Source organism: Zootoca vivipara, chromosome 2 (genome assembly GCF_963506605.1).
Source record: "Zootoca vivipara chromosome 2, rZooViv1.1, whole genome shotgun sequence".
NCBI classification, from domain to species: Eukaryota; Metazoa; Chordata; class Lepidosauria; order Squamata; family Lacertidae; genus Zootoca; species Zootoca vivipara.
Window position 1 is genome coordinate 15,232,525 of NC_083277.1, and position 17,337 is coordinate 15,249,861.

General features: G+C 48.4%; 2 protein-coding genes across 2 annotated transcripts in view; both read left to right on the plus strand.

Annotated features, from left to right (window-relative positions):
* DDR1 (discoidin domain receptor tyrosine kinase 1) overlaps window positions 1-17,337 on the plus strand; it is a 273,948-nt gene that overhangs the window by 86,063 nt on the left and 170,548 nt on the right. The window lies entirely within an intron of this gene.
* Window positions 4,282-15,244, plus strand: LOC118081253 (zinc-binding protein A33-like). Its single transcript, XM_035107646.2, has 6 exons — window positions 4,282-4,803; window positions 6,246-6,341; window positions 9,512-9,745; window positions 10,587-10,609; window positions 11,369-11,724; window positions 14,297-15,244. The coding sequence occupies exons 1-6, from the start codon at window positions 4,378-4,380 to the stop codon at window positions 14,818-14,820; spliced, it is 1,659 nt and encodes a 552-aa protein (XP_034963537.2). The 5' UTR covers window positions 4,282-4,377; the 3' UTR covers window positions 14,821-15,244.

A 17,337-nucleotide genomic window follows, 5' to 3' on the forward strand; every position in this document is an offset into this window, starting at 1 on the left:
CCTTTATTGATATTAATACATATCATAGCTGCCAACTTATCCCTTATTTTAAGGGATTTTCCCTTATGCTGAATAGGCTTCCTCGCGAGAAAAGGGAAAACTTGGCAGCTATGATACATATTCTTATAATAACTTCATCAGTTAAGTGGCTTCTTGCAAAAAGGTTTCAAAGCAACTTGCAACATTTTTAAAAGCATGTTTTAAAGGTCTCATGTTTGACCTATATTCAGTGGGGTTTTTTCTGGAGGTAGTCAAGGGTACGCAGTACTGTTACCTCCTCCTCCCCAGTGGCGGAGGAAGCTGCTTGGGCATCTGGGGTGGTGTGGCTATGGGCAGGGCAAGCATCCTATAGGAGGGGGAGGCGGCATAGCTGCCCAGTCTCCTGTTTTCCCCGGGAAATCTCCGTTTTTTCCAGCTGTTCCTAGCTGAAAAAACGGATGTTTTTTGTTTCCCCCCGGTTTATTCTGGCACGACGGCCATTTTGGAACTGGGTGGAGCATGCTCAGAAGCGACTTTTGATGCTGCTCTGCCCAGTTCCAAAATGGCTGCAGTGCAACTTCTGGTGCGGTGGCCATTTTGGAACTGGACAAAGCAGCATCAAAAGTCACTTCTGAGCATGCTCCGGCCAGTTCCAAAATGGCGGCAGCGCTACTTCCGGTCTGCTATTTCCGGCCCGGTCCCTTATTTCTCTGACAGCAACTTGGCAGGTATGGGAGGCGGTGAGTGGACCGTTTGGGCAGTGTGGAGCAGTGTGGCTCGGGCACGCTGCAGGCCACCCACCATTTTGTCACCATTTTGTAGACCCCAAGGCATGCTGGGAAATGTAGGCACAGCAGCAGTCTACTACTTTCTATTGGCTCTGGCCAGAGTGGAGAAATATCTCCCTTCCTCCTTTGTAATCTAGTGGCAGTCTAGTCATGGCAAACCCAAGAAGGGTGACGTCAATTCGTCCTTAAAAGGCTCCACAGAGAGCTCCATAAAAGGCTTCTAACCATCTAGAATCAGAGCTATAGAACAGCCTATTGGAATGTGGGCAATATTTCTAATTGTGCCTTGATTATCTTCAATAAATCTATGTATGAAAGCTTTGTGGAGTTTTGTGGAATACTATGCGGAAAGAGAGAAATCTCTTTGATGGAACACTAGGCTACGTGAGTGCCATGGCTGAGTGGGAATTTGAGCTAAGGTGATGCCCATTAATTTCAGTGGGTGTATTTTGAGTATGATTAACAATTCGGTAAAGTATTTTGGGTTGGCTAAAGCAATAGCACCACCTACAGTTTGATACCAGCAGCACACACTGCAGCAAACTGTCCCAAGAATATTGTTGAGGTCAGATACCGGTAGCTGTAAGGAGGACGTTCTTAAAGTCTCTGGAAGAGACTTATTGGCTGATGCACAGGATGAGGAAGAAATCATTCTCACAAAGTCCCCTCCTTTATGTTACTGCCCTACTGCCAATTTTAATTTAGTCCTGTTTTCATGTTGTGATCTTCTCCACCTTCCAGGGTCTAAGTCTAGCCCCTCTTCTGACCTATATGATGCCCCCCACTTTATTACATCATAAGTGACAGCTCTGTGTTACCTGCTGTGGACATGGAAGACCACACACACACCCGCTCCCTGAGATTGGGTGAATTGCTCTGATGTCACAGAATGTTGCTGCCTGTTAGAATTACTGCAACGTAGGGTGACGCTGTCGGCAAAAGAATGCTTTTCAGAATCTCAAGACACGTTATGTTTTGTTTTGCGGTACAATTGGGTTTTTGTTTTTGCATTTGCATTTTAAGCACAGTAAACACTGAGAGACCTACCCCCCCCCCCGGCTTCTTCTGCAAAAGGTCAGTGTGCACACTGAAGACGGAAAGGGACTATTGACAGGAAGAAGGTTGGCAAAGATATTTTAGTGACTGAAGGTTCACAGTGGATCGAAGAGCCGGACCATTGGTCCATCTCATTTCATGTCCAGGATTTCCAGAGAGTCCAGGTGCTCTTCCAGCCCTACCTGGAAATGCTGGAGAGTGAGTCTGCAAAGCAGATGCTCTGCAGCTCTCCCCAAAGGCACCAGCCAAATCTCCGACTGAGGATTAACTCTGTTACCACCGCACGCTGCTGCTGCCAAGCCCTTAAACGATCCTGCTCCCATTCCTGTGTCACTTGTCATTTAAAAGGACCTTCTCTCTACTGCTGATGCGGCATGCCAATTCCCGCATCCCAGTCCATCTTCATATGCTTGGGACATCTCCCAATACCCCCACCCCCCAATTCTCTGTGCACTGGTGTAAATAAAGGGCACTGGTGCAGTATGCTTCTCCTCCTCCTCCTCCTCCTCCTCCTCCTCCTCCTCCTCCTCCTCCAACAACCTGGAAGGGGAAAGTGCTGACTCAGTTTTGCTGGAGTGCTGGCAGTTTTGCAGAGGCCAGAATTGTTGCGTCATCCCTGCACTTGGATGCAAAGGGGAAGGCAGGATGGGGAGGGGGGAAAGGGGTTAAGGAGGACAAAGGCAAGCCCAGGCAGAGGATAAAGGAAAACCTAGGCTAATTCAGGAGGAGAGGTCCTAACCTGATCTTAATCCAGCAGCAAATAGCCCTGGGAGAAGACTGGGAAACAGCAGGGAAGGACATTTCAGCTAAAAGGGTAAGAGAGAGTTTTGTGCTCCTTGCAAGCAGGCAGTCTGGTTTGTAGAGGAGGAGGGGAGTCTGAAAGCTCCTGAGAAGACTTCGATGTAGTCCTACGCTGCCTACACATCATTCATTTAAAGCACACACACTCCAAGATCCTGGGAACGGTAGTTTTTTGAGGGTGCTGGGAATTGTAGCTCAGGGTGTGTGTTAAATCACAGTTCCCAGTAATCTTGGGGTGTGCTTTAAAAGTATGGTGTTTTTAGCAGCCCTGAAGACACTGGGAAGCAAGTCTGTGGGGCTTCTCTGACTAAACCTGCTAAGGATTGTTTTAGGAAAGGTTCGAAAAGAAACTTGAACCCAGCCTGAAAGGTGACACTCACAGAGGAAAACCACTGGCCAGGTATGACATTTTGGGATGGAAGAGCTCTTGGATTTTGAAAAACCAAACATAAAACTTCACATATTTATATTAAGCTCTGAAGAAAAGTGTGTTCCTTGAATCAGCAAAAGAGTGTGTTATGATTTGTTAATCATTGGCTGTTTGTTCTAATATACACTACTAAAATCAAAAAGGGTTTAAAAACCCTTACTAGCAGGTGAACTAAAGAACGGGAGTCAAACAGGATTGTGTGACTTTTTAGGTCTTGTGAGATTATTATGGTCTGGGGTACTGTAGAACAGCAACTCTGTAAGTCAAATCTTGTGTAAGTTTCTAGCTCACTAGAAACATTTCCAGACAATCTGTTTATTAAGCATTCGTCCTGGGTTTGTTTGCAGGGAGATTAGATGATGTTGGCTATTTAATAGGCATTCACACAGTTGGTTTGTCGGGAGATTAGACGATGTTACTTCGCAGCATGTGCTATTCCACACTTTCCAGTGCATTTCCTTGCCACTTTCCTTACCGCAAAAAGTCTGATTTTGTGGGGAGGTGGACTTGTTGCGCAAGATCTTCCAATGTGCTATAATTGTGCAAACTGAATTTGTCGGTATGTGATTAAATCCAACCCCAAGATAGCAACAGTCCTGAAGTGCTTTAAGGCAGCTTTCCCCTCTAAATAAAGAACGGCTGAACAGACGGGGATATCTGGGTGTATACAGGGAGACTGGGACCCAGGTGGCGCTGTGGTTAAACCACTGAGCCTAGAGCTTGCTGATCAGAAGGTCGGCGGTTCGAATCCCTGTGACGGGGTGAGCTCCCGTTGCTTGGTCCCAGCTCCTGCCAACCTAGCAGTTCAAAAGCACGTCAAAATGCAAGTAGATAAATAGGAACCGCTACAGAGGGAAGGTAAACGGTGTTTCCATGTGCTGCTCTGGTTTGCCAGAAGCGGCTTTGTCATGCTGGCCACATGACCTGGAAGCTATACGCCGGCTCCCTGGGCCAATAATGCGAGATGAGCGCGCAACCCCAGAGTCGGTCACGACTGGACCTAATGGTCAGGGGTCCCTTTACCTTTACAGGGAGACTACACATTGTAACCCAGTTTTCTGCATCTTCTTTTATTTTAAATCATCACCATCACCATCATCATTAATAAACAGGAAAAGGTCATTGATGGTTCTGTTCAAAGAAACATCACAAAAAAAAAAGCTTGACTGAAAGCCTGGAAGTAAAAGAAGCTTTGTGATCCCCTTGTGGTGGAAAAAATACGTTTTGGCTCAGCGGAGAGAAAAATCCACCAAAGTCCACCAAGCCAATAGATACAAGCCAGGCCATACCAAGGAGAAGTGTGGTGGCCTCTTTCTTTTCAACATGGCATCCGTGAAAGAGGTATCCAGCTTCACTGAGGACCTGCTGTGCCCCATCTGCCTCTCCATCTTCCGAGACCCACACATGCTGGAGTGCGGCCACAGCTTCTGCGCCCCGTGCTTGGAGCCCTGCATCCCCAAGGGCCAGAGGCGTGGGCTGTGCCCCGAGTGCCGGCGGCCATTTGCTTTGCGACGCATGGCCATCAACCGAGCCCTCTGCAGCCTGGCTGAAAAGGCCCGCCTTCTCAAGCTGGACGAAGGCCCCCAGCTCGGCGGGACCGGAGGTTGGTACTTCTGCGAGGAGCACGAGGAGCCGCTCAAACTCTTCTGCAGCCAGGACGAGGGGCCCGTCTGTGTGATCTGCCGCGACTTGCCTCAGCATCGTGGGCATGACTTCCTGCCCATCAAAAACGCGGTCCAGGCCTATCAGGTGAGAGAGGCGGTTTGTTATTCAGCAATGGACCGGAGGCTAAGTAACAATACACATATTAGGAATCTGTTTCCAGAGCTTCTAAGTCAGAGGGCTTTCAACAAGAGGACTTTCCCCGGAGGTGCCATTCAAAAAATTTAATTGGCATTTAGGGTGGACATTCAGTCATTGGTTAAGCAAGCCGATTGGGTGCCTGGGGCAGCGCGCATGCCCTGTGCCCAGGGGTGGGGCCAGCCGCCCGCAGGGGCAGGGTCCGCCGCCCGCGGGGTGGGGTGAGCCGGGGCAGGACATTCTACCGGGCCTCCAAGGAGTCTGCCTGCCTCCTCCCACTCAGCCGCCCTACAGCTGAAGGGGAGGCAGCGGGCGGACTGTTTGGGGCAGGAGAGACGCGTGGCTCGGGTGCGCTGCAGGCCCCGCAGTGAGTGACGCCTGGCATTTTGTCACCCCCCTCAGTAGTGACACCCGGGGTGGCCTGCCCCACCGCACCCCCTTCCTCCGCCCCAGCATTGATTCACTCTGTGCAGCCTCATTCTATAGCAAGTCCTCCAGGTCTTGCTGGACTCCAGTTCCCATTACCCCCAGGCAGCCTGGCAAATTCTAAGGGATGATGGGAGTAGGAGTTCCAGAAACACCTGGAAGATGACATATTATTAGTCACCCTTGAACCAAAGCAGCTGAATGTCCCCTCCCCCCTGAATTATAATAGGCATTCATACCAGGGGCGTACCCAGGATCAAACCTAGGGGGGGGGCAAGCCATGCTCGTTCAGGGGCATGGCCAAGGCACAGGAGGGGAGGGGCCACGAATTGGGAACATCCCACACTTTCCAGGGCATTTCCCTGTCACTTTCCTTACTGCAAAAAGTCCAATTTTGTGGGGAGGTGGGCTTGTTGTGCAAGAGCTTCCAAGGTACTATAATTGTGCAAACTGAATTTGCTGGTGTGTGATTAAATCCAACCCCAAGATAGCAACAGTCCTGAAGTGCTTTATAAGAAACAACTTGGACAGAATAATTGTACCTATCTATCACGATGCTCCTGTCATTTTAGAAATTTAAAAGAGGTCCTCAAGAAATGGACTTAGGGTTGTCCAGCTTTCCTCAGCTGCCTCCCCTACATGTTTTTCCTAATGCTATTGCACATAGTGAAACGTTTCGCATCTTTATTTCTAAATGGCAGGTATTTTTTGAAGCTCGCCTTTAGGAAAATCACGGCTGCTAACTGTGGTGCTCCCAAATATGTGAATATGCATAAGGGTTTCACTTCTTTAGTTCATCTCTAAGGCTACGCATTCTTTTCCTACAAACCATCTTCATATGGGGGGGACGGGACCTTCAGAGGGGTGATGTGTCTGTATGGCATTTCCTCCACTTAGCCCTGTCCCCTTTGAAAGAATGCTATGCTATCTTAAAGGGCATTGGGGTTTTCTCTCTTTTGCTCCAGGACCAGCTGAAGGCATCTCTAGAGCCTCTGCAGGAAGGTCTCAGGCGGTTGAAGATGAGCCAGTGTCGCCAACAGGAGAACATTATAGAATTGAAGGTGCAGGCAGCATTGTTGGGTTTGATGATGGGGCAGTTGGGCTTTCCAGGCTACGCAATGCCCAAACTGAACCTACCCGTTTCCTGGTCATCTTCTGGTCAGGGGCGTAGGGAGAGGGGTGCGTAGGGGGTGCTCCGCCCCGGGCAGCGCGATCCCGAGGGTGCCATCGCAGCTGCCCCCCCACCCCCAAAACGATGCGCCCCGCCTCCAAAACGACACGCCTCGCCTCCCAAACGTGTGCCCCGCCCCAGCGGGCAATGCACCCCCCCCAAAATGCACACCAGTCCCACCCCCGCCTGCTCTCCGCCCCCGTGCCGTAGCTTGACGCTACACCAGTGCTTCTGGTCTGCCTTTGTAGTTGCTAGTGATGACGATTAACAGACACCTGATACAGGGGTGCCTCAACTTATGAATTTAATCCGTTCCGGAAGCTACAACTAATCCAGAATGTGGCAGCTAGACTGGTGACTGGGAGTGGCCGCCAAGATCGTATCACACCGGTCCTGAAAAACCTACATTGGCTCCCACTACATTTCCGGCCACAATTCAAAGTGTTGGTGCTGACCTTTAAAGCCCTAAACAGCCTTGGTCCAGTATACCTGAAGGAGCATCTCCACCCCCATCGTTCTGCCCGGACACTGAGGTCCAGCGCCGAGGGCCTTCTGGTGGTTCCCTCACTGTGAGAAGTGAGGTTACAGGGAACCAGGGAACCAGGCAGAGGGCCTTCTCAGGAGTGGAGCCTGCCCTGTGGAACGCCCTCCTGTCAGATGGTTAAGGAAATAAACACTATCTGACTTTTAGAAGACATCTGAAGGCAGCCCTGTTTAGGGAAGTTTTTAATGTTTGAAGCTTTATCGCTTTATTATTATTATTATTATTATTATTATTATTATTATTATTATTTTGTTGGAAGCCTCCCAGAGTGGCTGGAGAAGCCCTGCCAGATGAGCAGGGTATAAACAAATATAATTGTTGTTGTTGTTTGTTGTTTAGTCATTTAGTCGTGTCCGACTCTTCGTGACCCCATGGACCAGAGCACGCCAGGCACTCCTGTCTTCCACTGCCTCCCGCAGTTTGGTCAAACTCATGTTCGTAGCTTCGAGAACACTGTCCAACCATCTTGTCCTCTGACGTCCCCTTCTCCTAGTGCCCTCAATCTTTCCCAACATCAGGGTCTTTTCCAAGGATTCTTCTCTTCTCATGAGGTGGCCAAAGTATTGGAGCCTGAGCTTCACGATCTGTCCTTCCAGGGAGCACTCAGGGCTGATTTCCTTAAGAATGGATAGGTTTGATCTTCTTGCAGTCCATGGGACTCTCAAGAGTCTCCTCCAACACCATAATTCAAAAGCATCAATTCTTTGGCGATCAGCCTTCTTTATGGTCCAGCTCTCACTTCCATACATCACTACTGGGAAAACCATAGCTTTAACTATACGGACCTTTGTCGGCAAGGTGATGTCTCTGCTTTTTAAGATGCTGTCTAGGTTTGTCATTGCTTTTCTCCCAAGAAGCAGGCGTCTTTTAATTTCGTGACTGCTGTCACCATCTGCAGTGATCAAGGAGCCCAAGAAAGTAAAATCTCTCACTGCCTCCATTTCTTCCCCTTCTATTTGCCAGGAGGTGATGGGACCAGTGGCCATGATCTTGGTTTTTTTGATGTTGAGCTTCAGACTATATTTTGCGCTCTCCTCTTTCACCCTCATTAAAAGGTTCTTTAATTCCTCCTCGCTTTCTGCCATCAAGGTTGTGTCATCTGCATATCTGAGGTTGTTGATATTTCTTCCGGCAATCTTAATTCCGGCTTGGGATTCATCTAGTCCAGCCTTTCGCATGATGAATTCTGCATATAAGTTAAATAAGCAGGGAGTGTCGACCACAGCAAACTATGGCAAGTTCTTAAAGAAATGGGAGTGCCTGATCACCTCATCTGTCTCCTGAGAAATCTCTATGTGGGACAAGAAGCTACAGTTAGAACTGGATATGGAACAACTGAGTGGTTCAAAATTGGGAAAGGAGTACGACAAGGTTGTATATTGTCTCCCTGCTTATTTAACTTATATGCAGAAAACAAATATAATAATAATAATAATAATAATAATAATAATAATAAGTATTATTATTATTATTTATACCCTGCCCATCTGGCTGGGTGGCTTCCAACTGAATATTAAAAACAGTACAGCATCAAGCATTAAAAACTTCCCTAAACAGGGCCGCCTTCAGTTGTCTTCTAAAAGTAAAATAGTTACTTATTGCCTTGACATCTGCTGGGAGGGCGTTAGTTATGCTTGCAGCAGGAAAAGGGCTGCTTGTTTTCATGTCCTTCATGTCCAGTCTTGGAAACCAGGATGAACTCCTTCATCTTGACCTGGCATGACCATTATTATGGATTTATGAGGCTAACAGTCGATTGCCTGGATGAATGATTTATCACAGAGGGTGCGTAGATCTGATTAATAGGTTGGGGGTCTAAGGGAGAAGTGGATTCTAGAGCAGGGCTATGGGGAACCTCAGGCCTGGGGGAGGGTTAGGGTGACCTCACCCTCACCCCCAGGACTCTTTCCCAGGCCACACCCCCTGCACTAGCCCTTCTTTGCCCAATGGGTGTTTTTGCCTGGCTGGAATATGCTATTGAACTCTGCTCCTGCTTCTTACTTCACCTGGCTGGAGGATAAAGAGGGATCTCTGTGAAGAAACTATCCTACTATATTCTGGAAGTTTCCTAGAAGGGAATGTGGCCTTTGGGTAGAGGAAGTTCTCCACCCCTGTTGTTCTAGACTAGAGGATTGGTTGTTGTTGTTTAGTCGTTTAGTCGTGTCCGACTCTTCGTGACCCCATGGACCAGAGCACGCCAGGCACTCCTGTCTTCCACTGCCTCCCGCAGTTTGGTCAGACTCATGTTCGTAGCTTCGAGAACACTGTCCAACCTTCTCGTCTTCTGTCGTCCCCTTCTCCTAGTGCCCTCAATCTTTCCCAACATCAGGGTCTTTCCCAAGGATTCTTCTCTTCTCATGAGGTGGCCAAAGTATTGGAGCCTCAGCTTCACGATCTGTCCTTCCAGTGTGGATTGGTAGGATCTGTTACTGGGAGAGAGCAGAATCCCATTCACCAATTCCATTTGAGCAGAGCAGAAGCCTTCGGGTGCGAGTGACACACCTCTTCCTTTCCAGACCTGTTCTGAATCCTTGTCTGACCATGTCTCTGGGGAATTTGTGAAGATGCACCAGCTGCTGAGCGACAGAGAGTTGGGTTTAAAGGAGGCCCTGGAGAATCAGCGAGAGAAGAACTTGGCCCAGATGGAAACCAAGCTGAAGGAACTGAACTGGAAGGTGGCCTCTTGGTCGGAGACCCTCTGCCGGGTGCAGGCGGGACTGGAATGCAAGGACCAAATCAGTTTCCTCAAGGTGAGAGGGACCTGGAGTTGTGGTGTGCTTGAGGATTCAGAAAGTCCACAGAGGGTTCAGATGACTCTCACATAATATGAGTGTGGAGGGGTTGCAGGGCTGTGTGTGTGTGTGTGTGTGTGTGTGTGTGTAAATGAGAATTCCTGGATGTCAAGATCCAGATTTGGGGCAAGTCCTCTTGGGTGAGAGAATCCCAGCAGAGATTTAAAATCACAAAACATGCAGCAAAGCAAAGTGTGGAAAAATAGGTTGTTAGACCTTTACAATATGCCCAAAGTTTTCCTCTTCCCCTATCATAAAAAAGACCACATGTTTGGTAAGTTTAAAATGGTTTGCTTACAAACTCTCCAAAGCTCAGATCCATGGGCTTTTCCATACAGCATTCAGAAAAAGTTGCACGGGCAGTAAAACTTGGTGTACTTACAGTGGTGAAAGTTCCTAGATTATTGGTAAAGAAATTCAACAGTGGCCTGTAAGAGCCATGCGGTCTGAGATGCAGCAACCAACTCAGTACTCCTCACATGCTGAGCTCCTCTCGTTGACTGGAGGGGAACGAAGGCTTGATTTCCTAGTGCCTCCTAAAGTAAACGAAGCCTGGCAGGACAGCTTACTCTATGATCTTAACCCCTTCATGCATTAATTAGATGTAAGCATGTTGGTTATATGAGGCTGGTTATCCCACAGGGTGTGTGTGCTGAGCTTTTCTATTTAAAAACATGGTTGATGTAGCTCTTAAAACCACAGGGGTCACTGCCAGTTAAAAAAAGGGACCACCTTAGGAAAGAGCCCTTTTCAAATGTTTCTTTCACCTCACTCTTTTCTAATTTCCCCCCATACTTAGGAGGCAAAAGAGTTGCTGGAGAGGTGAGTTATGCCATGTCCTTTCTTGTTTATAATAAGCTATTGCCGGGTTTTTTTGGGGGGGGTATCACTAGGAACTTAAACAGGTCTGGATTTAGGTTTGCTAAGGCCCTAAGCTACTGAAGGTAATGGGGCCCTTTATATGTCTAGCTGTCTTTTGTCAACAACAAATCGTTGCTTTTTTGTGTTGAATATATGCTATATGGTAATTTATGGACCTCATAGGTATCTAAAGCCATTTCCACATTCAGAATGTAAGCACCCTATATATAAAAATGAGCAAACCAGTGATATTTTAGGGAGCAGGCTAGCAGGTGGGGCCCATTACTACATCATAGGAGCCTACACAACACAAAACACTGTTGCTGTATCTAGGTTTTATTTTATTTGCTTTTTTATCTTATATTTTGGAAATGTATATCCGGTTTTTCCCCCTTTAAATATTTTTTGGGGCCCCTAGAGAGTGGGGCCCTAAGCTATAGCTTGTTTAGCTTATATGTAAATCCGGCACTGGACTTAAAATATATGGGGCATGGGTCCACAGATAATAAATCTCCATAAAATGTGCATGTGCTGATTTATAGAGAAGCGACCACAAAAGCAGCAGCCTGGGCTACTCTTGTGCCTTCTTTAAAGAACAACTCCCTCTACAGAAATCACACAAAGCTTTTGCCAGCATAGAGATCAAGGCTGGAGAACTGGTGGCCTTCCAAAAGTTGTTGTTGTTGTTGTTGTTGTTGTTGTTGTTACTACCTCCCACAGGGTCCGCACAGAGCAAGGAGCCCAGGTTGATGAGGAAGAGGAAATTGAAGCCGAGGCGGCGGAAGACGTTTTGGGAGCCAGCAGTGAAGACACAGACGAGTGTGAGAATGAGACCGATGAGGGGCTGGCGAGAGATGAGGGAGATGCGGATGAGGAAGAGGAAGAGGAGGAGGAGGAGGAAGAGGAGGAGGAAGAAGAGGAGGAGGAAGAAGAGGAGGAGGAAGAGCGAGTGCGAGAGATGGCCGCAGAGGAAGAAGACGAAGATGGAGTGGTTCCTGTGGACTTGAACCTGGGCGAGTTCAAGGGCCCTCTGCAGTTCTACGCCTGGAAAGAGCTCTTGGGCGCCGTGCATCCAGGTAAAGTTTTTTCTGCTGCATTCTGGGAAATGGGGCTTTCAGGTCAAGTGTATTTGAATATCCCAAAGAGGCAGCTATATTATGCTCTGACTTCCTGTTATCTGGAAGTTGTGGCTCATTCTTCAGGATACAGTGAACAGGAATAGGTTTCGGTAGGCCTCACCCCTGACCTCCACGTGTTCGATTGCTCATGTGAGCAACCCCCGATGTGTGATTCGGGGACCTGCAAGCAACAACAACAACAACAACAACAACAACAACCAGGCTTCCTTGGTCACGGAAAGTATATGTATAATTTGAGCTGTTTGTGTGACCAACCCAATGCTCTTAGGACATGAAGGATGCTGCTGCGATCTCTCCCCTCTCATTCCTGCCACATGGGTTCACTATATTCTGATAGTGCGGGGCTTCCCACCCCTGATCTTGGTCTAAAATAAAGCCAGACCCTGGTGCCTCTTTGTGTAAAGATGGTCAAAACGTTGATGAGCCCAGGACCTCTTAGTGGCAGTGGGAGGTTTCGGGGGGAGAGGTGAGAGGTAGGGAGAAGCCTAACTATAAAAAGGACCACCTCTGACTGACTCGAAAATTTTAAATAATGGGTGGTTTAGTGACAATGGCTGAAAATTTGATATATGAAAACTGCTAAAGATGATTTAATATTGAAAATCGGAAAGGGGGGGGGAGTCGAGGAAGTCCACAAAACAATGATAGAAAAATAGATGATTAAAATTATGCATTTGCAATGTTTGTGTTTATTGTTTTAGATGTTTTCTTTTGTTTTTCTGCAATGTTGTTTTTTTCTTTTATGTATGTATTTGCAAAATGAATAAATTTTTTTTTGAAAAAAAATGAAAATAAAATAAAAGTTGATGAGCCCAGGAAGCTGGAATACATGGACACACTTCATAATTCAGAGCGAAGGAGAGGGAATGTCAATCGAATCATTGGTAGGGGTTCTGTTTTGTGAGCAGAAGATCCCCAATTCTATCTCTAGCGTCTCCTGGTAGGGCTGAAAATGCCCCTTGTCGGAAACCCTGAAGAAGAAGAAGAAGAGTTTGGATTTGATATCCCGCTTCATCACTACCCAAAGGAGTCTCAACGCGGCTAACAATCTCCTTTCCCCTCCTCCCCCACAACAGACACCCTGTGAGGTGGGTGGGGCTGAGAGACTTCAGAGAAATGTGACTAGCCCAAGGTCACCCAGCAGCTGCATGTGGAGGAGCGGGGACGCGAACCCAGTTCCCCAGATTACGAGTCTACCGCTCTTAACCACTACACCACACTGGCCGCTGCTAGTCTGTGCAGACTATATTGAGCTAGATGGACCCAGTGGTCTGACTCAGTAAATAATACAGCTTCCTGTGTGCCTAATAATGGTGAGCTAACTGCAGGTAGGATTGGTATTTTGCTCTAGAATAAGATCACAGCGCCTACCACCCAGCAAATAAAAAACCCAAGTTCTTTTGGATCTAAGTCTAGACTACGATATCATGACAAAGTGGTGGCATCGTCAGATAAAGATGAATGCGATCTGCTGTTTGGGCATGCAATGCCCAGTCTTGTAATCTGCTTCTAATTCTTTTCAGAGCACATTTGAACTACTGACTTCCAAATTGTTCTGTGGCATGTGGCAAGAAGTTCTACAGGCCAGCTATGTGGAATATGTCCCTTTCTTTTAATTTCAAAACTGCCCTGGACAGTACGCAGGCTGAGACCCTACAGGCCCGCAGACTGTCTTGCCAGAGTGGTGCATGCTCTGATTATCTCCCGCTTGGACTACTGCAATGCGCTCTACGCTACCTTTAACCTGAGGCTACCTTTGACCTGGAAACTACAATTAATCCAGAATGCAGCAGGTAGACTGGTGACTGGGAGTTGCCACCAAGACCATATAACACCGGTCCTGAAAGACCTACATTGGCTCCCAGTACCCAGGGCCGTCTCAACCATGTTGGGCGCCCTGGCGCCATGGTGCGGAGATCGCTCCGGCGCCCCCTCTCCGCCCCGTTTCTTGTCGTGGCTGGTGGGCAGGCGCAGGGCGCAGTATGGCTTCCGTGCGGCTCTGGCACCCTGCGCCACCCAGCCTACCCCTAGAGCTGGCCTTGCCAGTACCTTTCTGACCACAATTTAAAGTGTTGATGCTGACCTTTAAAGCCCTAAATGGCCTTGGCCCAGTATACCTGAAGGAGCATCTCCCACCCCTATTGTTCTGCCCGGACACTGAGGTCCAGCTTCGAGGACCTTCTGGAGGTTCCCTCACTGTGAGAAGCCAAGTTACAGGGAACCAGGCAGAGGGCCTACTTGGTAGTAGCACCCGCCCTGTGGAATGCCCTCACATCAGATGTCAAGGATTTATAGAAGACATCTGAAGGCAGCCCTGTTTAGGGACCTTTTTAATGTTTGATGTTTTATCGTGTTTTTAATATTCTGTTGGGAGCCGCCCAGAGTGGCTGGGGAAACCCAGCCAGATGGGCAGGGTATAAATATATTATTATTATTATTATTATTATTATTATTATTATTAAATAAAAATATTAAAATAATTCCCCACTCTTGTCCTTTTCTCCCCCAGTCCCTGCGTGCATCACTTTGGACTGCAATTCCGCTCACCCCAGCCTGGTCCTTGTGGAGGAAGCCACCGGGGTCAAGTTCAGCCCGGGGCGACGCTTCTGGCGACGGAAACCCGAGCGCTTCACCTCTAGCCCTTGCGTGGTGGGCCGGAAAGGCTTCACCACGGGCCGGTACTACTGGGAGGTGCGTGTCGGGGACAGCGCAGGCTGGGTGATCGGGGCGGCCAAGAAGTCGGTGAAACGCAAGAAGCGCCTGAACTTCCGGCCCAAGGAAGGCGTGTGGGCCATCGAGTTGCGGGCCGGAGAGTACCAAGCCCTGAGCGAGCCGCGAACCCTGCTCTCGGTCTGCGGGAGGATGGATAAGGTGGGGGTCTACCTGGACTTTGAAGGGGGGCAGCTCTCTTTCTACAACAGCAGCAGCATGAGCCACCTCTACACGTTCCAAGTGTCCTTCCACGAGGAGCTGCTTCCTTTCCTCAGCACCCAGGGCAGCCACCCACTCTCTGTGTGGGACCTGGAGCTCTGAGTTGCTGAAGAGCTTCCCGAGACGGGTGGGATCCCATCGCAGAACCACCAAACTCAGGCTGCCAATCCGGAGCCCTGGAGAAACAAACCCCGCTTCCTCAGAAGATCAGACTTTTGGCAATAAAGCGACTGCGCCGGAAAGAGCGAGGTAACACCCGCTGCGAGGCAACACTGACTAATTCAAGCATCCCCAAACTGCGGCCCTCCAGATGTTTTGGCCTACAACTCCCATGATCCCTAGCTAACAGGACCAGTGGTTGGGGAAGATGAGAATTGTAGTCCAAAACATCTGGAGGGCCGAAGTTTGGGGATGCCTGGTCTAATTTCTCCTCAAACGAATCAGAATGAATCAACATTACATAGTTTAGGGCATGCCATTTTAAGGGGCAAAGCTTAATTTCTGCAAATTTCTTCCGCAAGCAGTCTTAATAGTACATTCTTGGCTGTGAGGAATTAAAATCTGCTTTTTTATGACAACATTTAGCCTGGTAAGTTTGATGAAGAAGCATATGAACTGCTTTTGGAAAACCAAGGACTTTTAATTTTACCTTATGAAAATGTCAGGTAATGCTAAATAATAATAAATATAAATAAAATTCATATATAATATAACTGCAAGGACTTGCTCTGCTTTCCTTTGGACCACATCATCTGGGCAGCCCAGGACCTCCATACATACTGCCCAGGCTTGCGCCCCAGGAAGGTCACTTCAGGGCTGCCAGTGTGCCACTTCAGGCAGCCAGTGTGGTGTAGTGGTTAAGAGCGGTAGACTCGTACCGTGTTTCTCATATTATAAGACATGTCTTATATTTATTTTTTCCTCAAAAAAACACACTATGGCTTATTTTCAAGGGATGTCTTATTTTTTTCCTCCTCCTCCTGCCGTGGCCGGCATTGCTGCTGCGCCTATCACTATGTCTTATTTTCGGGGTATGGCTTCTATTCCTTGAATGCTTAAAAATCCTACTATGGCTTATTTTATGGGTATGTCTTAAAATATGAGAAACAGGGTAATCTGGGGATCCGGGTTCGCGTCTCCGCTCCTCCACATGCAGCTGCTGGGTGACCTTGGGCTAGTCACACTTCTCTGAAGTCTCTCAGCCTCACTCACCTCACAGAGTGTTTGTTGTGGGGGAGGAAGGGAAAGGAGAATGTTAGCCCCTTTGAGACTCCTTTGGGTAGTGATAAAGTGGGATATCAAATCCAAACTCTTCTTCTTCTGCTACCACAGCAGATTGGCTTCACCCCTGGAGGCACACTCCATTGTTTCTCGAGACAGAAGTTGACGTCAACCTGCCAGCCAGATTCATGCCGGTGGTGGGACTTTTAAATCCCTCCACCACCCCAGCCATGATTCCCATGCCCGACCGGCCTGTGTCCGACTCCCTGGAACTACATTCAAAAAAATATTAGTCACCCTTATGAAAAGTAATATTAATTTGTGTGGCTTCCTCCCCCCCCCTCCAAATTGTGCATACTTTGAATAAACTGTTTTAACTGTGCGGTAGCTGCATTCCTTATTCATGCATTTCTCCACTTAGCTGTAACCTTTATCAATGGCAAGAAACATGAGCTAGTCTGGAGAATTGCCACTTCCTATAGTCTCTTTAATTTGATGCTTTTAAGTTTCCTGGGACATTTTTCTATTTGGAGGCACATCCAGCTGTTTAAGTTGCCGCCAGTGCTTCTGTCAGATCAATAGGTATGTTCCCTGGTGCATAGCCCTGTAGCAAATCCCGTATCTCCTGTCAATCCGTAGAAATGCCTGAAATTACTTTTGAGAAATACAGTAGTTTGTAGCAGGAGCGGCCCACAGCTCTCCCAACCCTACGATATCCCAGTTCTGAAAAGCAATCCCAGGCATTTCTCTCCCCAGATTGACGATAATCGGCTTCCTGAAAGCTCCTGTGGAGTATAAATACAATCATACCTCTGGATACGAATGCTGCGGGTTGTGTACAACATGGGTTACGAATGCGCCGAACCTGGAAGCAACGGAACGGGTTACTTCCGGGTTTGGCGGTTCACGCATGCGCAGAAGTGTCAAATGAGGTCATGCGCATGCGCAGAAGTGCTGAATCGCGACCTGTGCATGCGCAGAAGCGCTGACGCAGGTTGCGTACTACTCTGGATGCGAACGGGGCTCCAGAACGGATCTCGTTTGCACCCAAAGGTACCACTGTAGTAAAATTATTATTGTACTTGTTGGTGCGGCACTTTGGTTTTTTGGATGTTGCGCGATAGGCCAAGCTTTTCCCTAATGAGACCTCCTGCCGCCGGTGCCCTTCCACCATTTGGATTCTGTTCTTAGACCGAGGCAGTGGCGGAGCTTCATGCTCTGGCACCGGGGGAGGGGGCATTCTGGGGGCGCACCTCCCGGAGGGAAGTGGCGCACATTCCAGGGGAGTTGTGCGCCTCCCGGAGGGGCGTGACACACGTTCCAGGGGTGGGGTGGGTGCCCGCGATGGCGCCCCTTGGGGCTGCCCGCCCCTACCGCCCCTATCTTCCTATGCCCCTG